The sequence below is a fragment of the Pediculus humanus genome, genomic scaffold, assembly GCF_000006295.1.
Source record: "Pediculus humanus corporis 1103172108299 genomic scaffold, whole genome shotgun sequence".
NCBI lineage: Eukaryota > Metazoa > Arthropoda > Insecta > Psocodea > Pediculidae > Pediculus > Pediculus humanus.
In genome coordinates this window covers 242,825-266,831 of record NW_002987868.1, presented here as the reverse complement: position 1 = coordinate 266,831, position 24,007 = coordinate 242,825, and the positions used below count along the sequence as shown (strand labels likewise).

The window sequence follows — 24,007 nt, the reverse complement described above, 5'->3', positions numbered from 1 at the left end:
CGAGATGAATTTTTTTTTTTTTTTTTTTTTTTTTTTTTTACGCCCGACGCACACATCGAACGCATATTGAACGCACAAAAGAAAAGAAAAGAAAAGAAAAAGACAAAAAAAAAAAAATTTTTTTTTTATAAACAATTTTTGATGCATTATTTGCATTTTCTTCCCATTGTCTCCCATTTTTTTTTTTTTTTTATTCGCATTAAGAATTACATAAAATTCTCAGTAACAGAAAGAAAAAAAAAAATTCTTTCTTTCTTTCTTTATTTCATTTTGTTTACTACATAAAATAATAAAAAGTCATCAAAAAATAACAAAAATAAATAAATAAATAAATATGCAATTATTATTAATAATAATAATAATAATAAATTTTTTTGTTGTTGAATTTTATTTGCGTGAGTTTATATGGATGAAACAAAATTATTATTATTATTATTTTGTTTAAATTTTTTAAATAATTCAACAACAACAACAACAAAATAATAATAATAATAATAAATTTTTTAATATTTGAAAATCGTGTAAGCAGAATAAATTTCGCGGGTTTTTTTTTTAAAAACAAATTAAAATTATTTTGGCGCCGTTTTATTTAAATTACCATTACTTTTGTTTTGTTTTCTTTTTTTAACGACTTATAATCGAATTATTATTATTATTATTATCATTTTGAACTTAATTATTATTATTATTATTATTTTATTTTCATTCCCGTTTACAAATGCACGTGGATTTTTTTTTTAACGTCAAAAAAACGCACATAAATAAATAAATAATCAAAACGGACGTAAATGTTTATATGCGTAATAATAATAATAATAATAATAATAATAATAATAATAATAATAATAATGTGGAGAATGATTAAACGTTTCGAATATTTTTTTTTTAAAGTTCTGGAAAGATTTTTTATTAATCGTAACCCCGCAACCCTTAAAATAAATAAAATGACAAACATGAGGCAACAGGTAAGAAAAAGTCAAAAACCCTGTTGTGTGTGTTTGTTTGTGCCCTATGAGAAACCACTTTAAACATTTGATTGACAGATTGAATTTTGGACAGCAGGAGTTTATATATATATATAAATCAGGGAATAAAAGGGTTAGAGAGAGGGAGAGGGGGTAGGAACACGATGAGAATATGCGAGTAAAAAAAAAAAAAAAAAAAGAAAAAAATGATTTTAAGGGTTGCGGTCAATCATTCATCTATTATAAACCCACAAACAAGAAATTAATTAAATGCCGATTCCCGCATATAATAATAATAATAATAATAATAATAATAATAATAATAATAATAATATATAATAGTAATAATAATAATAATAATTTTTATTGTTTTGTTTGTTTGTGCTTTAATGTTAGACGCCATACGAAACGAATTTTTTTTTTTTTTAAAGAAAAAAAAGGGATAAAATAAAAATTACTTCATTAACGTAACGTAATTTTTTTTTCTTTTTCGGGAGGGGGTGTCAATTACACACACATCAAAAAAAATTTAACCTTCTCTCTCTCTCTTTCTATTCCCTCCCTCCCCCTCTCTTTTCCCTTAATTCCAATTATTTCAATAAAAAATTTAAATTAAACATAAATTTTTAATTGAGGGTTTAAAAAAACTGTTTTCTTTCTCTTTCTCTTAATCGCCCCCCTCTCTCTCTCTCCTTTTAAATATTTTTTATTATCATTATTATCATTTTTAATTACAATTATAAAAGACATTTAACTCACAGATTATATAATTATTATTATTATATAAAAAAAAATACAAAAAAAAAAAAATAAAAAAAATTAAAGAAAAAATTGGTAGGGAATTTTTTGAACCGTTAAAAATTATGATAAATTAACAGTAATAATAATAATAATGATAATAATGATAACTTTCATATACCTGTATCAAAAACGGATAAGGTAGGTAGGTAGGCAGTAGTGGCAGAAGAATGAAAACTCTAATTAATTTAACCAATTAAAAAAAAAAAAAAAACTAAAACTAATTAAATTAATTTGATGTGGTAGTTTTTTTTTTTTCACCTGTATGAATATTCAATTTTTTTTTTTTTTATTAATGTCTTATGTATACGTTTTGAATTAATAGGTAATTCAATAATAATAATAATAATAATAATAATAATAATTGCAAAATAAGCATTTGAATGATAATAATGATGATGAAAAATTAATATCGTGCAGTTTTTTTTTTTACTTTTTATGATTTTTTAAAAAATATTTTTTCTTTCGTTAAAAAAAAATAAAACTTACAAATTATATTAATGATGATGATAATAATGATGATGATGATGATGATAATGATGATGATGATGATGATGAGCTTGAAATTGAAATAAATAAATAAAAGAATGATTTGTTTAAAAATTTCATCAACATTTAAAATGATTATAAAAATTGAATTTTTTACCTTTTTTTTCTTTAGGGTGAGGGGGTAAGGGGGTGGTTTCGATACCTGCCTATATTGGTAAAATAATGATGATAATAATTTGTTAAAGTTTAACGGTTGTAATTAAATGTAAACGAGTAATAATAATAATAGTCGATCGGTCGGTTGTTAGTTAAAATTTCGTCGTAGTTTTAGACTTTAGAGAAAGTGCCACGTTTAAATTGTAAATATCTGCCGTAAATTAATTATTCAGAATCGAGTATTTGGTCGAGTGTGTTTCTATCAGTCGTCGGGGTATTGCATAAAACTAAACCTGAGGTCAGGTATATCCAAAGTTAAAAATATCATTATTATTATTATTAAATTTAATTGTGTTACCAATTCTTTTTTATTCGATTTATTATAATTGTTAATTTTTTTTTTCTCTTTGTAAAATTTAAATAAAAACTATTTATAAAAGTTTATTAAACAGGTAGTTTTAAAAACGATTTCAATAAAAAAAAAAAAAAATTAAAAAAAAAGTAAACTACTACTAACTTTTTGATGACGACGACTTTGGCTACCATATTTTATTGATTTTTGTGCTCGATACCGGGCCCAACGTATTCAAACCGCTTCCATAAACGTAACATAAGTGGAAATTTCCGCAGTGTAAACCAATTTACAGAATGAAAATAATTGTTATTTTCGTTGAAAGTACGTTCGGACGACGATTAAACGTATACGGTAAATGTTTTTAATAAAAAAATAAACGGTTTTTAATTAAATACATAAATAATAACGAATTATTTTAACGGATTCGAATTATAATAAATATTGATGATAGGCGTGACCCAAATTATAGGAATGCCGGCATAACTATTTCACTCAAGGACGCCACGCCATGGCGTATGAACAAGATGGGCGGGAACGTTAGATTCACACATCTCGAACAACCATTTTACGTGTGTGTGTATATAGTGAAGTATTGTGCAATATTCTCTCGATAAAGGATTCAATTCTATTTTCATTTATTATTTTGTTAATGTTGTTTATTCGTATTAAAAATTGTTTTTATTAATCGTAATGTTTTCGAAAAAAGGAATAAATACAGGTGAGTACGATTAAATATATAATTTTAAACAAATTTTTTTTATTTGCCGCGATCGGTATACGTCTTACAAAAATTAACTGCATAGTAGTTTTCGAATGGTGGGGAGAGAACGATGAAAAATTACATAGAATTAGGTTAAATTCGATACCGTTTATTAAAATCCATAACGTTTAATGTTTTTACACTTAAATTAATAAATATATACGTTAATAATGTAAAAATATTACAAAATATTGCAACCAAGCCATATTTGAGGTTATCTGACATCATCATCATCATCATCATCATCATCATCATTGAAATCAGTAAGGCGTTCGTTCGGTTTTCTTACGGGTTTTTTTTTTTCCGTTTGCGTCTGTGTGAATTTAATTAAACATTACAAAACATAATTAATGTTCGATTATTATTAATTAATTTATAATAATTAATAACAAATTAATCGATTATCGTTCATAATCAATATCGATTGATAATAAATAAAATAAAATAAAATAATTTTTTTTTTCGATTATAATAAATTATAATAAACAGCCATTCCTCTCTGAAAAAAAAAAAAAAAAATAAGGAAGTTTAAACGACGTGAATATTATTTTCGTTATTTTATCGGGAATAAAAAGACGTTAAGCTCGACGTTTCGATTATGCGGTCTTAAACCATCCGGTAATTCTTAGCGATACCACGTTTGCTCATTTTTTTTTAAAAAAAATCACAATTGACACGGTTTGAAATTGTTTCGCTTATGATCGAACCATGTTTTTTTACATTGTTAAAGAAAAACGTATGCCGAGACAATTCCTTTGGTTTCTGGTCAGTCGCTAAAGCGGTGACAATCTGCTTAGGTGTTTTAAGTTTGTTTGCGTTTCGTTTCGCGCCATATTCGATAATTATTATTATTATTGTACACACATAAAAAAAATCATTTTTTTTTCTCATTATTATTATTTATCTGTGTTTTCAATATCTTAACATGCCGGTCTTGTCGGTTTACGAAGCCAATTGCAATACTACTACTACTACTACTACTACTGCTACTTCTATTAATAATAATAAAATTAATAAATATTATATTGATAATAATAAATTATATAAAACGCAACAACCGCAAATTCTTGTTCAGTTAATTCATTTAAGTGAGTTAATTTTCGGTCGTTTTCCCGTTTAAAAAAACGCACGCACGCACGTACGAACGCACAAATCGCGCGGGTTCTATCGTCGTGTACGATAAAAGTTATCGTAATAATAATAATTATTATTATTATTAGTATTGTCGTATGAAAATTTACGCACGTTTATTATTATTATTATTTTTTTTTTATAAATATCGAGACTTGGATTAATTAATTAATTATTATTATTAATTATTTTTCATCAATCGACAACAACATCCATCTCAACAACAACAACATTATTGCTGTTGTTAAAGTAATAAAAAGAAAGAGAGGAGATAACACGCACGCACGCACACACACGCGCGTAAAATAAGGATAGAAAACGAGTTTTTTTATTTTTTTTTTTTTGAAAATAAATAAATAAATAAAAAAGGAAAAAAATAATTTGGATAATCCATCATCTGCTCACGTTTAAATATTATTTATTAATTTATTTTTATTTTTTTTTCCGATTAATTTCGTAAAAGGTAAGTTGTGTACGACAAATCTTTTTTTTTTTTTTTGTTTCTTTTAAAATTTTTTTTTTTTTTTTATTACGAAATCGATCGTTAATATTAATAATAATGATAATGATAATAATAATTATCGAAAGAGTTGAAAAAAAAAAAAAAAAGATGGATTCTTTGAATCGTAGTACGGTTGAGTAATTGAGTTTTTTTTTTTTTATTTAATTCGTCGAATTGATTCTTCGTAAACGATGATAAATAAATATAAATTAAACGTTTTTTTTTTAATAATAATAATGATGATGATGATGATGATGATGAGCTTACGAAAAATAAATTTTTTTAATTTTTTTTGCTTCACGTATATATTTAATACCATATACTAGTGATTTTTCTATTTGAAGAAAAATAGCATGAATTTTGCCGGTTCTTTACGATCGTTCGTTATTCCCCGTTTTTTTTCGACTTTTTCCGCCGCCGCCGCCGCTTCGCCATCGTAGTCGTAGTCGTAGTCTTCCTCCACGTTCTTCACCTCCTTCTCCACTTACCCCTCTTGCCCTTCGAAATCGTTCCGTTCCGGCTTTTCGTCTCGGTTTCCCTTCTCTCTCTTCCTCTCTTTCTTATTCCTCTTCGTCACTTCGTTATTTCTTTTTCTTTCCCTCTCACGCCTACCTTCCTTCGCTCCTCGTTCTCTCTCTCTCTCTTTCTTTTCCCCGCAACTTGCTTACGTCGCCGCCGTCGTCGTCGTTGTCGTTGTCGTCGTGGTCGTAGTCGTAGTCGTAGACGTATACGTCTTCAACTTGATTCAAACGTTTTCTCCCTCTCTCTCTCTCTCTCTCTCTCTCTTTCCTTCCTTGAATTGCATCGGGTTGCGTAACATGTATTCTTTTTAACAATGGCAGCGTTTTAAGCCGGCTTTCACTTGTTTTTTTTTTTTTTTTAACGACCCAGACGATTTCGGATTTTTTTTTTTTTTTTTTTTTTGAGTGCGTGTGATTTTTATTTCATTTTATTTTCAAATAAATTCTTTTTTCTTGTCTCCTGACACTTTTTTTTTTTGCCGTTATGATGAAATGGCATTCATACGAGAGATTGCACCACGTTGAATTTATTATTATTATTATTATTTATTTGTTTTTTCCTATATTATTTTTCAACGTTTTTTATTATTATTATTAACATTATGGACATTACCGTTATTGATCAGATCGGAGAGTGGGGGAAGGGAAAGGGGGGCAGGAAGGGAATCCCTATTGAATTGTCTTTTTTTTATTAATATTTGTATATATGCAACTTTTTTGTTTACGTCGTCGAAATAAAATAAAAAAAAAAAAAAAAAAAAAAATGTATTGTTGGCGTCACGCAACGCGATCAAGAAAATTCATTTTCTAAATTTTTTTTAAAATATTTTTTTTTTTTTTTTTTTTACGAGAATTCGAATGTTTTATCATTATTATTATTATTATCGCCGTCGAAATTCCTTTTTCATTGGTTACCACCAATAACGATGAAATTGATTGTTTTCAATCGTGTGTTGTAATGATTTATTTATTTATTATTATTATTATTATCACACTCCGGTTGTTAAAAATATGCCTCGTACCTGATTTAATTTTTACGAATAAAATTTTATTTATAAATTTTTTCTTTCTCTTTTATGCCTATTTATCATCATCATTATTATTATTAAAACGTCGCGGAGGACGTTGCCCTCGTCGTAAACTTTAAATAAAAATAAAAGTAAATAAATAAATAAATAAAAGCAAACTTTCTCAGATCGACGGATTCTATCGTGGCAGAGAGTGAGTGAGAGAGAGAGAGAGAGAGAAAAAGACGTGGCAAAAGATTGCTGAAATTTGTATTCCCCATCAAATTTTCAAAACAATTCATTTCCGATGATTGTAAACGTAGGTAAATAAATGTTTGTTTTTTATGTAATCGCGGCGGTTGTGCGTGTGTGTGCGTGTGCGTGTGTGTGGCGATACGTACGTAATGTTAACTGGATGGTGAATTGTTACAACGACTGACGTAAATAATGATAACCGCGTATTTTTTTTATTTATGATTGCCCTTACACAATATTATTATTAAATGCGTGTGTTACATTAACAGTATTTAAGGTTCGATCCTTGGGTGTAGACGCCAACCCGAGGGTCAAACGGGACCACCGTAATTAGCCATTAATGATTTCTTTTTTTTAAAATGCAAAAATCTAGGCCGTAAATTTTTTTTTTTATTTTTGACGAAATTTTCCCCCCGGGTCATTTTTATATTTTAATTTCATAAAAAAAAAAAAATTTTGCTTTCCTATATGCGAAATTATCGAAAAGAATGTATTATCATTATCATTATTATTATTATTATTAACACGGTTTAAACAGTTTGTTTGTTTTTGTTTTTTACGCGGGAAAATTACGTGGCAATTGATTTCGATTTTTTTTTTTTTTTTTTCTTTTTTTCTGTTCCAGATTTGAAAAATGCCTGTTAAGTTCGATTGGGATATAGATCCCGGAGACTTGCAGTCTTGTTTTCACCTGGATCACGCGTTGAACACGTCGTCCGGCGACACGGAAGCCGAATTTTACTCCAATCGGGGAGTGAGTCCGAATTTACCCAACGACGACATATGGAAAAAATTCGATATGACGGACGAGTTTGGTTTCGACGAAGAATTGGACGACCTTTTGGAAGATGTCGCGAGCGTGACGTGGATGAGCCCCATGTACGATCAGAAAATGACGAAAGATGCGAGGGAAATAAGGAATCACGATTGCATGTGGGCGGGTCATTGCATAAGCGAAAAACACGATAAAAACAATCAGAAAATATCAAAGTGCATCAATTTGTTGCCGTTGAAAAAACCCGCGGCGAAAGCGGAAGAGCCGAAAGTGGTGGCCGTGACCGCGACGCCCGAGAGCAAAATGATACCGGAGAGTAATAATAAAGTGTTCATAAGGAAAAATGCCGTCGTCGCTCCGACTCACGCGAGGAGCATACTCCTACCCACGAGAGTCGTGAACGCTCCGGTGAAAGGCTCGCAAAATAAACAAAACGCCGCAACATCCGGGAGGCCATATGGGGGGGGGAAACCCGGTGGAGGTTTGACGGAGTCGGGCGAATCCCCCCGTCCGGAAACTCCCCAAAGTTTATCGGATAACGAAGATTTAAATTTGGACTTGCCGGACATAAAAACGGTCGAAGATTTTGCCGTCGATACTTTCGGATATAATTTCGTTTGTGACATTATCAATAACGTGGGAAGTGACGTATCGAACTCGAACGATGATAGTGAGGTATTCGATTTGTATTTGGATGGTATTAACGGCGGAGACACGTCGAGCGTGAAAAGCTTTACGGAATCATCGTCCAAAGTGTCTCCCGGTACGAAAGTTAATCGGACTAACATAAAGCAAGAAGTGCCTATGACGCGACATTATACGACGCACAGTTTTTTCAGTGACCATTGCTACCACCTGAGTAAAAATGCCAGGATGGATAATCTGGGAGTTCAAACGCCATCCGATTCTGGTGAGTTTCTTTTTCTACTATTATCATTATCATTATTATTATTATTATTCACGTGACCATTACTTGTATTGTTTTTCCTTTTATTTTTTCTTTCGTGTCGATAAATCTCCTTTAAATGTTATTTCAATGTTATTTACGACTTGTCTTTTTTGTTGTTGTTGTTGTTGTTGTCGTGTACAAACGACAACACTTGTGTTTTTTTTTTTTTTTAAATGTTGGCAGGCGTACCTTTTTTTTTTTTTTTTCAAATTATCGCAGGTGTCTCATTAATATTATTATTAGAGTGCATTTGATTGATTCATTCATTCGTTCTGTCGCAAATTAAATTAAACAAAATGGGAAAGAAGGGGGAGAAGGTGATGATGGGGGAGGGAGAGGGGAAAGGGTGGAAAACCTCATTTCGATTTCATTTTTTTTTTTTTTTTCATATTCATTCAACTGTATTAAATTTATATGTATAAAAATATTCCTTTTTTTTTTTTTAATTCGGTCTGTTTAGGGAAATGTTTAACTGTCAGTTATCGAACCCTAATCTATCAAATTTTTTTTTTTTTTTTTTGGGGGTCTTCTTAATTTAAAAAAAAAATCTCTCTCTCTCTCTCTCTCTCTCTCTCTCTCTTTCTTTCTTTCTCAAGGTTCCCTAATCCTCAGTTTATAATCTCGACTGTCATTTTGTTTGTGTGTGTATGCGTGCTTGTTGTATGTTTAACGTTTGTTCCATTGAGATTTTTTATTTTGCGTGGTTGTTGTTGTTGTTGTTGTTGTTGTTGTCGTCTTCGTTTATTGAATGTTGACTCGATAAAAAAAAATCCCACGAAAAAAAATTAATTTTTTTTTTTTTTTTTTTTTTTAATCGTGGAAGAAACGGAGCAAACATCTCACCCATTTTTGAGGGTTGAAATGAATGAATGAATGAATGAACGAACGAATGAATTAATTTTTTTTTTTTTTTTTTATTTCATCTTTGTCGAGGAATTTGCTCTCGGGACCGGGGGGGGGGGGTAAATTTTCGGGAGGAGGAGGAAAAGATTGTGAAAATTATTATTATTATTATTTTATTAAATTCCCGCATACGAAACGAGTTAAACTTATTTTTAAATGCGTGAGGACGTTTCGAAAAATAATAATAATAATAATTATAAACAAAAACAATTTTTTTTTTTTTTTGGGTTTCCTTTTTTTTTTTTTTTTTTGTTATTTAACCATCTGCACATCGAAAGAGGTTTAAAATAAGAATTACCAAAACAAAACAAAAAAAACACAAAAACTCAAAAAAATAGTAATAATAATAATAATAATAATGATTCGTAAGTTCCTGTTGTTTTTTTTTGTCGTTTTTAAACGTTTTCTAGCAGCGTGAGAAATCAGTCAAGGAAAAGTCGCATTGATTAATTATCATTATTATTATTATTATTATTATATTAATCAATTTCGTAGGTTTTAGATTGTCCGGAAGACAGTTTAAAAAAAATTGAAAGTCGTTGACACTGTGGGTTAAAAAAAAATACGTTTTTTTATTTCGGTTCTCACAGTTTTAAAAGTTTTTTAATATTATTATTATTATTATTATTATTATTATTATTATTATCATTATTATTAATTAATATTTAATTTATACAAAAGTTTTGTTTTGTTTAAAAAAAAACAAAAAATACAAAGTCGTCGTCATTGAAGTAATTATTTTTTTATTTTATCAATCAATATTTGTTCGGTTGTTGTTGTTGTTGTTTACGTTTTTTTTTTATCATCATCATTATTATTTATATTTTTTTTATGTGTAAACGTTGTGGGTGGGCTCGGAAACGAATGAAACCGTTAATTCCGCATATCGGCCGATCGGTCAATTTAGTTTAAACTTTCCAACTACTACTACTAAAAGATTCATTTGAACTTTTTTTTTTTTTGATTCTCTCTCTCTCTCTCTTTTTCTCTCTGTCTTTCGCAAACGTTTATATCTTGCTGGTGGAGGGGAACCTTTGTCGTACGGCAGTAACAAAAAAATTTCACCGCCGCCTAAAACAACTTTCCAAAAAAAAAAAAAAACGTTTTCGATCACTCGAATGCCCAAAACTTTTTTTTTTCTTTTAAGTATATTTAAGCGGTCCGTACGTAAAGTTCACAAATTATATATGTAATAATAATAATAATAATAATAATGATATGAAGGGTGTCTAAACCCTCGGGCGAATTTTTTTTTTTTTTTTTTTTTTAAATGTAACAATTATGATGGAAGGTAGGTTTTGGTTGATTTTGGCGTTTGAGTTGACCCAGTAATTAAATTTGTTCTTTACGAGAAAAAAAAATGGAGTTTGATGAAAAGAGCAAATAGTACTCGTATCTATCTATCTCTCTTTCTCTCACACACACACAACTCTTTCACATTCTTTCGTATGCCTCTTAAAATGCCCAAATAGTTGTTGTTGTTGTTGAAGATGTTTTATTTATAAACATAAAAAATTTAAAATGAAAAACCATTTTTTATTTATTTGTTGTTGTTGTTGTTGTTGTTGTTGTCGTCGTAGACCATATTGATATTGAAATATATGTAAACCACGGATTTTGATTGTGCAATTTGTTTGATTTTTGTTTACGTTGTTGCCATAATGGAATGAATGAATGAATTAATTAATTATTATTATTATTGTAATTTTTGGACTCTCGTTCGTTTGATTAAAGTTCAAAAAATTTTTTTTTTATGTTTTATTATTATTATTATTATTTGTGTTTGTCTTTCTATCTCTTTCTCTCTCTCGCTGTCAAAGCTGTCTCACTGTCTCTATCTCTATCTTACTGCTATTTTACGGCAGAGCAAGCATTATTTTTATCAATATTATTATTATTATTATTATTAGTGCGTTATTAAATATCTTGAACGAAGGAAAAAAAAAAATTTAGTTTGAAGTTTAAAGTTTTTTTTCTTTTTTGACACAATTACGATCGACTCACGATTCGGTCAAGGAATTTTACCAGAAAAAAAAAAAAAAAAAAAAAAAAAAATTTTTTTTTCATTTAACCCAGAACGCATTCGTGGAGGTTGCGACGGCGGTGGCGGTGGGGGGTGGGGGTGGTCGTGGTGGCGGTGGTGGTGCGGTAATAGTCTTTGAAAGTGGTTTAATGGTAACGAGGTACTCGTCGGCGGTAACATTTATTAATTACGTTGATATTAAAAAAAAAAAAAAAAGAAAAAAGAAAATAAATTTTATCCCAAAGCACGACAAGTTTTTATCATTATTATTATTATTATTATTATTATTATTATTATTATTATTATTATTATTATTATTATTATGAAAAGATCTGTCAAAAATTGTTTAAATCGTGAAAAATAATTTTTTTTTTGCTAAAAAGTCGTTTTTTTTTAACCCGCTGCACCGACTCATTGCTACTTCCGGTTTTTCTTTTTTTTTTTTAAATAATAATTAATGAAATGTCAATTTCACATTTCATGAAAAAAAAATTTGTTAACCGGAAAAAGAATCAAATCCGTCTACATAAAAAAGAGGGGGAGGGGGAGGGGAGGGAGACCGAGACTGAAACTGACTAACTTAGATAGGTAAAAGGTAAAAAAAAGAAAAAGAAAATTTTTTTCTGTTGTTGTTGTTGTTTTGGACATTTCATAGAGTAAATAAAAGCGGTGCGTTTCAATCGTTTCCACGTTGGGGCTGAGAGGGGAGAAGGGGGGAAGTTTTTCTTTTTTTTTTTTAATTTTATTATCAAAGCGTAAAATTAATTTTGTTTATCCATCAAGATTGACGTTGCAATTAATCTCTTCGTACGTTGACTCCTACCTCTAGCTCAGGTTTAATACACTCATACGAAAGTCGAGAGAGAGTGTGAGAGAGAGAGAGAGAGAGAGAGAGAGAGAGAGAGAGAGAGAGAGAGAGAGAGAAAGAGAATAAATAAATAATAATAATAATAATAATAAAAATGATGATGAAAAAAGTGTTTGATGATGATGATGATGATGATGATGACCGGGTCTCTTTAGTCATAATTAAACCTTGACATACGTTTATTATTATTATTATTATTATTATTATTTATTTATTTATTTTCTTACGTATAGAGAGTACAGTCATGGTTATTGTTGGATTCAAAGGAAAGGTTGGCATAAAATCTGTTAAGTCAGGTCAATCGCCTGAACGAAATGTTTTTTTTTTGCCAATGGGTGAAGGTCAGTCAGTCGGAGTGGCGATCGTAATGTAGCCTTTTGTTTACAACCTAAAAGGAAAGGAAAGGAATGGAAGAGAAGGTGGAAATCGTGTGGAAAATGTCGGATTTTTTTTTTATTTATCAAAAAAAAAACATGTCGAGCTTCTTTCTTTTATTAATTTCGAAAAGAGGCCATTTTTTAAATTGGCAATTTTAGGACGAGTTGTAGTCGTTTCAGGTTTTTTAAAAAAAAATTTTTTTTATAAATTTAATGACCCGAAAAATAAAATAAAATTCGTTAATTAAGGCGAGAGGAGAAGAAGGAAGGCGGCGGGAGGGACGGGAGGGGAAAAGATCGAAAAGGAGAACGGGGAAGGAGGGGGGAGGGGGAAAGGAGGAAATACGTGTGGTGGTGGTGTGTAGTAAATAACAAAAAGTTTTTCTCTCTTCTCTCTCTCTCTCTTCCTCTCTCCTCTTGGAAGAAAAATCTTTTCTATTTTTTTTTTTTCCGGATTCAGGTGCCAAATCCCGATTAATCCCTCAGGTTTTTTTTTCTATTTTGTTTTGCACTCAAACGCTCCGACTCATTATCGAAGTGAAGAGAAGAGAAGAAAATTTTTTTTTTTTTTTTAGGGCAATCCGCCAATTTAGATTTATGATACGCGACCATCTTTTTTTATTTTTATTTTTAATGTATTTTTCCTCTTCCTTCTTCTTCGTCATCATCATCATCATCGCCGTTGACGCAATCTTCTTTCCGCAAAAGGATTTTTTTTACGCGGGTAAGGGGGGGGGAGTAGGGATCGAGAAAAACGGGCAAAACAACAACAACAGGGATTAATGTTATTTTCTTCTTAACAGACCATTACAATCGTTTAATTCATCCGTTGTTGTTGTTATTATTATTATTATTATTATTATTATTATTATTATTATTATTATTATTATTACAAATTAGAAACGGGAAATTTCATTTTTCGTTTAATTAAATATAAAAACCTGCCGCAATATTGGATGAGAGTAATTGAAGGACGGAGAAAGGGGGGAGATTGCGTGGAAGTAGTGAGAGAGGGGGAGAGGGAAAGGGAGAGAGAGAGAGAGGATCCAACACACCGGAGGCTGCGAAATTCTATTAATAGAAGTTATTATTACCTTACGGTTCGGTCATAATGATGATGATTCACTTGGTTTTATAGGTTTTTAAAAGATTTAGAAAAAGAAATGAAAAGAAAAACGACACGCACATGCACACACTCACACGAGCTCATTATCCAATTTTGTTTTTCCCCGTCTTCCTTTTTTCCTTCCCCCCTCCATCCCTCCCCCATCTCTCTATCTCTATCTTTCTCTGTCTCATTCGAAAAAATTGAGAAAAATTGAATGGTTGTTTTTTTTTTTTTTTTTTTCCTCCGATTTGTTCTGTTCCCCCGCGATGACACAAATAATAATAATAACAACAATATCACCTCTCGTCGGAAACTTCGTCTGCATGAAATAATAATAATAATAATCTGGCATCGTTACGATGTTTTTTTTTTTTTTTTTTGCGCGCACGCGGCGTGGGAAGTCGACGATTTCTCTTACTTCTAGTAAGAGTTGTTGTTGTTGTTGGTTTCATTATGATTTTCTTTTTTTTCTTTTTTTAATTAGGTCAGCCATCTTTTAAATTGTAAAAATTCATTCTCGTTGTTTTTGTTTTTTTCGTCTTCGTTTGTTGTTGTAAAACATTATTATTATTGTTATTATTATGAAATTCTTTTGCGTTTGTGGGGGTTTCTCTTTTAAAAGGGGGGTAAACGAAATGGTCGAATTGAAAGATTTTTTTAAATTTTAATTTTTTCCTTGTATTTCTTAAAAAGCAAATTTAATTCCGTTGGCAAGAGGTCAAATATTTCCAATGTCACAAAGGAAGTTGGTGTTGGTTAGTAAATTTAGTTTAGATCATTTTTATTTTTATGGCAACGCCATACTTTTAACGACGAATATAATATTTATATTTATATACGGTCAGAGCGTGTGGGTTCACGCGGGTATGTGTATGTGTGCCATCGTACTACCACGCTAAACGTACCTTCTTTCTGCTACCGATGATATCTCGATGTCAATAATTCTCCTGAGAGAGAGAAAGAGTGTTGAGGAACGCTTCAAGTCCTCTTCTTCTCGGCGAATGGTGATAGCGGGGGCGGGGGATGAGATGAAGGAAGGAAGGAATTTTGAAAAAATGGTATTGCCATATCATCATTCCTCGATTTCGATCGGGTATACTATGTTAATCCCACATTATCCTCTCGTAAACGTTACGATGATGGTGGGCGCATCGGATTTCGGATTAATATATAATCACGCTCGTATTCGGTTTAACTGAAAAAAAAAAAAAAATTACGTGTACATGCGTGAGTGTGTGTGTGTAATTCTCAGAATGAAATGGTAGACCATCGTTTGTCAGGCCACATGACTGACTGACTGACTGACTGTGACTGACAATATTCAAGTGGTGTTACTTTCATAAATTAGTCTATTAATTTACGCGATAATTAATGACCGGTTCGAATGCCTGGGAAAAAAAAAAAAAAAAAAGTGTTTCGATGCCCACCCATTTTGTTTTTTTTCTGCCACGTAGTAGTAGTGCAATTTTTTTTACGTTGGGGCAGGTAAATGAAAAAGAAAAAAAGTCACCTCAAAATAAAAAAACAAAAACAAAACGGAAAAAAAGGGAAACGAATGCTTTTTTTTTTTCTCTCTTCCTCTCCTCTCCTTTCTCAATGAAAACAATACGTCTCGTTCGTTCCGAAGTAAAATAATGCTAATGATTATTATTATTATTATTATGATAATTTATCATTGGTAAACACGGTACAACGTACCTTGATTCTCGGTCCAACGAACCGCGAATGGCGTTGTGGAATGCAGTTTTGCTCTTTTTTTTTTTTTTTTTTCTTTCTTTCCTCTCTTTTTTTTTCTTTCTTTATTTCTTTTTTTCTCTCTCTCTCTTTCTCTTCTTCACTCTCTTTTTTCTGGGGGCTTGATCTCGATTAACAGTATCTCCATTAAAATCCGCATTATTTCTCTTTCGATTCTTTCGTATCGACGTTTTTTTTTTTATTTTTTTTTTCAAACCGAAAGTCCATTTATATTATTATTATTATTATTATTTCGAACCTATAATAATAATAATGATAATAATAATCTTCACTGATTTATCCTTCCTTTTCCTTTCTTATTGATTCCACTCTTGAGTTAAAAATTAATACACGAGGGAGGGAGGGAGGTGGGTGGATGGGTGGGTGGGTGGGAGTGAGGAGAAGGGAAAAGAAAAGAAAAGGTGAGAGGGGGGAATGAGGGAATTTTTTTTTTATTGGACGAAATATAAAAGAGAAGAAGGAGGAGGAGGAGGAGAAGTACCCTTGAAGATTTTTCTTCTCTCTTGTTTCTCTTCATCATTTTTTTTTTTTTTTTGAATTTTTTTTTTCAAGAAACTCTTGAAATTTTTCATGAGAACCTTTCGCCTTCTCTCTCTCTCTCTCTCTCTCTCTCCCTCCTCCCCCGCGTGAACCGTTTGAATTTTATTTTAATTGGCAACAGTTGCGAAGGAGGAGAACGGGAAAGGTGGTTGGAGAGGGGGGGGGAAACCGAGCGTAAAAACGAACATTAAAAAAAAAAATCGCAAGTCGAAAAGGCCCCGTGGCGGAAAAAGTGGAACCGTCGAAAATCAGGTTTCGCACATGCGCACGCGCGTTAAAAACTAAAAAATAAAATTCGAAATTGGCAAAAAATAAAATTTAAATCTCGCAAAAAATAAAAAAATAAAAAAAATGTCTACGAAATTGGTTTTTTTATTACCAACCGAAGAAGTATAATTTGTCTGACCGAGTTTGGAGGTCGAGAGCGCTAAACATGTCCTAATGGATAATAATAATAAAAAATAGAGAGAATAATAATAATAATAATAAATAAACGAAAGGTGGTACGCGGTCTGCGTGGAGGATTGATTGACTGAGACTGTATTTCGATTCATTCTTTTTTTTTTCTAATGCCAAGTTTCATTCATTCATTCATTCATTGGAATCATTGAGACGAGGAAGGAAAGAGAGTTGCGAGAGTGAGTGAGAGAGATAGGGGGGTGGTGGGAGGGTAGTAGTAGACTTGGTATAATTCATTTTTTTATTTTTGCACAAATTCAAAGAAAAGCAGGTACAGGTGAATGTCGCAATGTTTTTTTTTTTTTTTTTTTTTTTTATAATTTCGAGCATACGCCCCTTTTGATTCTTTTACGAAAAAAAAAGTTTATCTGGAGCATGGACGGACGGACGGTTGTGGTGGTAGTAGTGGTAGTAGTAGTAGTAGTGTTGTTGTTGTTGTTGTTGTTGTAGGCATTGACGCCGTAGACGCAAAAAAAAACTAAAAAACTTGTATATAATAATAATAATAATAATAATCAAATATTGTATTTCCTTTGGGTTATTTACAAGGTTAGATAGAATGAGAATTTTTTTTTTTTTTTTTTTTTTTGCGCGCGCGCCATTTTCAAGCGGAAGTCGTTTGCGGTTCCATGTAATATAAACCGATGATTATTATTATTTAAACTGGTTCGAATGGTGTGCATGATTTTTCACTATTTCATTTCCGTTTTTAAAATTTATATATATATATATAATCGAGCATAAAATTATACAAGATTCGGGTGTGAAATTGAATTTGTCGCGCGAAGGGTAAATGTTAAAAACGTTACGCAAACTTTGTTTTCCCTACGGACGGAGAAAACCGTTAAAAAAAAAAAAAAAAGGAAAATTTTTTTTTTTTTTTACGTTAAAAATAAATAATGAAAGGGCGTATTTTGTTTTTTATTTTCGTAGTAAAAAAAGAGAAGAAAAAAAAAGTAATAATAAATAAACAACAAACAAACACAAACAAACAAACAAGCAAAAAAAGTGAATCTAAAAGTAAATGCGGATTTTTTTTTTTTTTTTCGTTCTTTCTATTTTTGCGTGGCGTGCGGAAAGGAAACGAAAGGAAAGGAAAGAAAAGTTTTGTGTGTGTGAGAGGGGGGGGTGTGGGGAGTGGAGGGAAGGGGAGAGGAGAGGGTGAAGGGGTCACTTCCCTTTAAAAAAATCGATTCCCGCCGTCTGCTAAATTCTAGTATTTTGAATTCTTTCGAAGGATTTCTCTCTCCCTCTTCCTCTCTCTTTCACTCTTTTTCTCTTTCTCTCTCATTTCATCTTTCCCCCGCTTTTTTTTTCTCTTCTCTCTCTCTCTCTCTCTTCTCTCCGTTTCCAACATTTCCATTTTTTTTTTATTTTTTCATTTTTTATTCCCTTCGTTTTCTTCTTCTTGTTTCTTTGGAGTTTTTCTCCGTCTCGTTTTTTTTTTTTTTTTTTCTCTCATTAAATCCTGTTCGGGTTAATGTTATTTTCTTGTAATGACTTTTCTCACTCTCTCTCTTTCTCTCTCTCTCTTTTTTATTTTCTTTTCCTTCACCTTGACCCTCTCTCTCTCTCTCTCTCTCTCAATCAATTCAATGTTCGTCAATGAGACGTCCCCGTTTGCGTAAGAAGGAAGAATGCGTGCGTTCGTAAAAAAACTCCCGAATCTAGAATCGATAAAAACAATCAATCAATCAATCAATCAATCATTTAATTTTTATTTTCGGACGTTGCGATTTTAAAAATAAATTTTTTTTTTTTTTTGGGAATGTGTTTTCCCTTTTTTCTTTCCCTTCCCCCCCTCTCTCTCTCTCTCACTCTTTCCTGTTTTATTATTGTATTATTACGTCAAAACAATAAAACAGAAAAATGTCGGTTTGGTTTGGTTTTTTTTTTAATTATTATTATCGTTGTGTAATTTTTAAATTTAATTTTTTGGTTGTTGTTTGTTGTTGTTGTTTTCTTCGTACTTGTTAAAACTCACACACAAAAGTGTGGCTGGCTAGGCTCGTAGATATTTAGGTAATGAGTTTTGGTTTTTTTTTTTTTTTTTTCGCCCCGGACTATGTAAACCTGTATTATTATAACGTTTATTATAATCAGAAACTTGATTTCTAAATAATTTTTTTTTTTTTTTTTTACGGGTTTTAGCATTAAAATTGCGGTTAATCGAACCCATAGAGATTCCAGGTCGAAAAGAAAAGAAAAAAACTGGAAATACGTTTCCAAGTAAAGAATGAATGCGAGTATTATTATTATTAATAATAATAAATTAAATAATATAGAATCGGACATGAATTTGAGCATGAGAGCGAGGGGGGGTGGAGGGAAAGAAAAAAAAATATGGCGGACTGTTTTTTTTTTTTTTTTGGCGGCGAAATGTCACGAGATTTTTTTTTTTTTTTTTTGTAAAACGTGAAATGAAAAAAAATGAAAATCGGCGGGATTTGAATACGCGTGCGCGTAAAATTTCTGGGAAAGCGCGGGTGAGAAAAAGGAGAGAGAAGAGGAGCTCACACTTGAGCTTCTTGTCGTCTGAACTTGCGTCTGAAGTTTTAAAAAAAAAAAAAAAAAAAAATTGGGTGTGGCACGTGGTGTGGAAGTCTTGGAGTAGCAGAAGAAAAATATGAGGAAGAAAAAGAAGAAGAATAAGAAGAGAGAGAAGAAATTTTTTCTCTCTCTCTCTCTTATTTCTCCAGAAATATTTTTTTTAACTTGGTTTACGTTCCCTCTTTTGCATCCGTTAAATTATTGAAATTTAAATTTAAAAAAAAAAAAAAAAATGGCGGGAGTTTAATGATGATGAGGAAGGAATTTAATAAAATTAATTTTATTTATTTATTTATTTTTATGTGAAAATATGGAATCCGATTGCAGTTTTCTCTCTCTTTCTCTCTCTCTCTCTCTCTCTCTCTCTCTCTCTCTCTCTCTCTCTTTCTCTCTTTTTTTTTATAAATGAAAAATTTCGTAAGTTCAAAGTCAATATTAAAGGTCATCAACTTTTCGGTTGCTCTCCTCCAACGTTTCATAACCTGAAGTGGATTCGCCTTGGCACAAACTACACGTACCACATCCTCTTTAGCGAAAAAAAAAAAAAATTTGGTTGTTTTTTTTGGAAGAAAAAAAAATGTTTTTTTTTTTTTTAATTATGATTTACTCCGGTTTTTAAAATTTTATTTTTCGAGAGTCACGTGACATTTTTTTTTTGTGGGGTGGGGGAGTTAAGTGAAAAAGAAAATGAATGAGAAATAATTGATTGATTGATTGATAGATCGATCGATATTTATTTTTATTTTTTTTTCTTTTCGTTGTTGCAGAGGAAGAAATCGACGTTGAAACCGTGTACGGTGAAAGTAAAAAGCCGAGCAGTCGAAGTAGCAGCAGCAGCGGAGGAGTTTTGCCGACGAATCCGTCATTTTCCGATCGTCAGCAGTTACAGTTAACCATGGCTTCGGCCATAAGTAAAAAAGAATTGAAAAGACAAAGTTCTCGAACAACGTCGGCTCCACCCCGATACAGTCTCGACGACAGGACGCTTAAACCGAAAACGTTGCATAGTAAACGTAAAGTGACCGTGAGAAGTGATTCGCGGCGGACAGGTGGCGGTGGTGGTGGTGGTGGTAATAACGGTAACGGTGGCGGTGGTGCCGGTAGCAAACGAAGCGCTCAATGTGACGAATACGGAGACTACGTTAATAAATCCATTAAGAAAAGAAAATACCAATATCAGAGACACTTTAAATCGGCCAAGTCTAAAAAGCCGAAAAACCGGAGGAGTCATTATAGAAACGGCGGAAGTCTGAGTTCGGATTTCGACGCCGACACGACGGAAAAGAGAACAATACACAACAGCATGGAACGACAGAGGAGAATCGATTTGCGAAACGCATTCGAAGAACTAAGAAAACTCGTTCCATTCACGGCGGGAAACGAAAAAGCTCCAAAAGTTGTCATATTGAGCTACGGAGCGGATTTCTGTAACACTTTGACGTGGGAGGAAGCTGAATTAACGAGGAAGAAGGCAGAGTTGAGGAGGCAACAGGAAATGTTGAGAGCTCGAGTTTCACAATTGAGGCGATCGTTGGCAGCTCGTCGTTAAATGGCGAAGGAGGGAAATTCGTGGTACGTTCCTGGTCTTGCCACCGACACACCAACAGGCACGCACCCCCCATCGGGATTTCGGGAACCAACCCGAAAAATCTGGTGAAACAAAAACGAAAAATTTATATTTTTTTTTTTTTTTTAATTTTCGGTCTTCATTTCATCATCGCGCTTTTCTTTTTTGGTCTCTATCTCTCTCTCTCTCTCTCCCCTTCGAAATAAGTTTCGTTGGTGAGAAGGAAAGAATAAGAAAAGCGCGTAAAAAGAAAATGAGATTGTCATAGAGTAAAAAAAAAAAAACGTGTCTTTATCTATTTGTACATATATCGTAGGAAGTTATGAACACAACAATTGAGGGCTTTAGGGTCCATTTTCGTTTTTCATCATTTACTTTTGTAATTATGGGTAGAAAAAAAAATGGAAAAAAAAAAACAAAAAAAAAAAAAAATTTTTATGTAAAAGAGAGCGAGAAAGAAAGAAAGAAATAAGGAAAAGGAGGAGGAGGAAGGATGCGTGTAAGGATGATGATGATGATGGTGGTGATATACCATCGACAGGTTTTGTTTTGTTTGGGGAGGGGGTGACAAAGTGGAGGAGGTGTATTACGTTGTTATTTTTCTCAAAAAAAAAAAAATGGCGGCCAAGTTATCCCGTTGAAAAAAAGAAAAAAATCAAGGAAGAGAATCTCTTTAAAAAAAAAAAAAAAAGTAAAGCCTGATTTTTTTTTTTTTTTTCTTCTCGTTTTCTTGGCCTTTTTCCCCTCCTCACCTTACTCTCCACCTTCTTCTTCTTACCTCCATTTCCCCCTTTTTCTCTCTTTCTCTCTCTCTCTCTCTCACTTTTTCTTTCTCACAAGTTTAATAATTGTTTTGTACAGGTTTTCTATTTTTGTTTTTTTTTTTTTTTTTTTTTTCATTTTTTTTAAATTTTTAAATTTTTAATTAGTTCAAATATAAGAGGAACGCGAGTACACGTACATGTGTTTGAAAGGAAAGAAAGAAGGGGAAAAAAAAAAAGAAAGAATAATTAAAGGTGCAAACGAAAGGGGGAGGAGAAGGAGGAAGGAAGGAAGGAAGGAAGGTTCGTGATGATAATTAATTGATGAGAGAAAACGTTTCCTTTATTTATTTTTTATTTTTTTTTTTTCTTAAATATACATTTAAATTTGGTATTTTACTCTCTTTATTATCAATATTATTATTATTATTATTATCATCATCACTCCGATGGTGATAATAATAATAGCAAAAACAACGACAACAACATATAATAATAAACAACAGCGGCGGTGGCCGCCATTTTGCATTTGGAAAAACGTTTTTTTTTAACGAAAGAAAATTTGTTGTTGTTGTTGTTGTCGTCATCGTCGTCGTCGTTGACGTCATCGTCTGTATTGTTGCATTTGTTGATGTTGTCGCAGATTTGATGATGATGATGAACGATGACGTAGTCGTTTTTTTTTTTTTTTTTTTTTTTTATTAAGTTTTCCGAAATTTGTGTAAATTTTTTGTTTTTTTTTTTTTTTTTATTTTGAATTTGTTGAGGTAAAACAAACGGTTTTATTATTATTATTATGATTATTTTGCTGTTGTTAGGTAATAATGCAGGTCACGAACAGGTATCTTTCTTACCTTATTTTATTTCATTTCTCTCTCCATTTTCCCTCCCGTCCCGCCCCGCTAACAAATCTCTTCTTCCACCCTCGCACCCCCCCTCCTTTGTCGCTCTTTTCCTCTCGATTGTATTATATTATTATTATTATTGATTATTGATTATTCAAAAGGAGTTTTATTTAGTTTCTTTTTATTATTATTATTATTATTAAATAGAATTTTTTTTCTTTTTTCTTTTCCAACGTTTGTTAAGCCTAGTAGTGAACGTGGAATTAGAATATTTATTATTTTAATATTTAAAAAAATTTACATAGCAAGAGAAATAGATGATGATGATGATGTGTGTTACGTTTTTTGTACTTAAAGTTTTGTTACTTTCATTATTATTATTATTATTATTATTATTATCATCATCAATTTTTTTTTTTTTTTATAACGGGGATATTATAATACTGATTACAGGTATCGATCGATCGATCGGTTGATTTTTAATTTTTTTTTTGTTAACCGTCGTTTTAGGTATGCGTTTGAATTTTTGCTCTTGTTTTTTGTTTTTGCCGCCATTTTTCCCCCTCGTTATCGTTTTTCCGACGCACGCACGCACTCACGCACTCGTAATTTAAAATAAAGAAAACGGAAAAGGTTTTTTTTTTTTTTACATGTTTGTTTTAATGTGCGTACACCTGCGCCATTAGTCGCTTGTTAGTAAAGTAAAGGTAAGAAATTTGTTAATTTTTTTTTTTAAACAATCAGCCGGCGTGTCAGTTGTTTGTTCAACGTGGTCTCCTATCTCTATCTCTCTCTATCTATCTATATCCGGTATCATTCCTTCCTTCTTTCCTTTTTCTCCTAACCTTTCTTACGCTTGTTGAGAACACGACGTTTTTCGATTCGGGAAGGTATTTAATATTTAATGTTCCATTTCATTATTATTATTATTATGAGTTTAGAGAAGAATGGGGGGATTCCCCTGCCCCCTTTTTAAAAAAAAAAAAAAAAAATTTAATTAAATCAAAGAGCGAAAACTAATAATGATAACGATGATAAAACATAATTTTTATATATTGTCAAGCACGTTTTAACATATTTTCGTTCAGGTTTTTAACGGTTTCGATTTGTTTTACCATTCGTTCAAATAGGTTTATCATTATTATTATTATTTTCGCGAATCGTCGTTGTCGTCGGAAATGAATTCGGATTTGATATTTTTTCTATTTTTTTCCCAACGGTCTCTCTTTCCGCCTCTTATTCCCTATCACTGGCCACATCCGTTTTACCAATTATTATTATTATTATTTTAGAGAGTGTAATAAGGAGAAGGTATGGTTGATGCCACGTGTAATGATGCATTTGTGCGTGCGTGCGTTTTTCCTCTCTCTCTCTCTCTCTCTCCTTTGGAAAAAACGACAAAACCTAATAATGATAATAATAATAAACACGATGTGACGTGTGTTGATTTAAAAACGCGTCAAAGGTGGGAGGAGGGGGAATTGTACAGTAACATAAGACTTATTTTGCAAATTATTATTTTTTAATATATTTTATTATAATGGTAAATGAAAAAAAAATTTAATAATAATAATAATAATAATAATAA

At 31.4% G+C, this 24,007-nt stretch overlaps 2 protein-coding genes across 2 annotated transcripts; both read left to right on the top strand.

Annotated features, from left to right (window-relative positions):
• Positions 1–7,573: 7,573 nt before the first annotated feature.
• Phum_PHUM566260 (uncharacterized protein) lies at positions 7,574–8,917 on the top strand (the record flags this gene model as incomplete). Its single annotated transcript, XM_002432004.1, has 2 exons — positions 7,574–8,624; positions 8,883–8,917. 2 exons carry the CDS (start codon positions 7,574–7,576, stop codon positions 8,915–8,917), a joined length of 1,086 nt encoding a protein of 361 aa, XP_002432049.1.
• A 10,734-nt stretch (positions 8,918–19,651) lies between these two features.
• Positions 19,652–20,795, top strand: Phum_PHUM566250 (Myc proto-oncogene protein, putative; the record flags this gene model as incomplete). Its single annotated transcript, XM_002432003.1, has 2 exons — positions 19,652–19,663; positions 20,016–20,795. 2 exons carry the CDS (start codon positions 19,652–19,654, stop codon positions 20,793–20,795), a joined length of 792 nt encoding a protein of 263 aa, XP_002432048.1.
• Between the last annotated feature and the right edge of the window lie 3,212 nt (positions 20,796–24,007).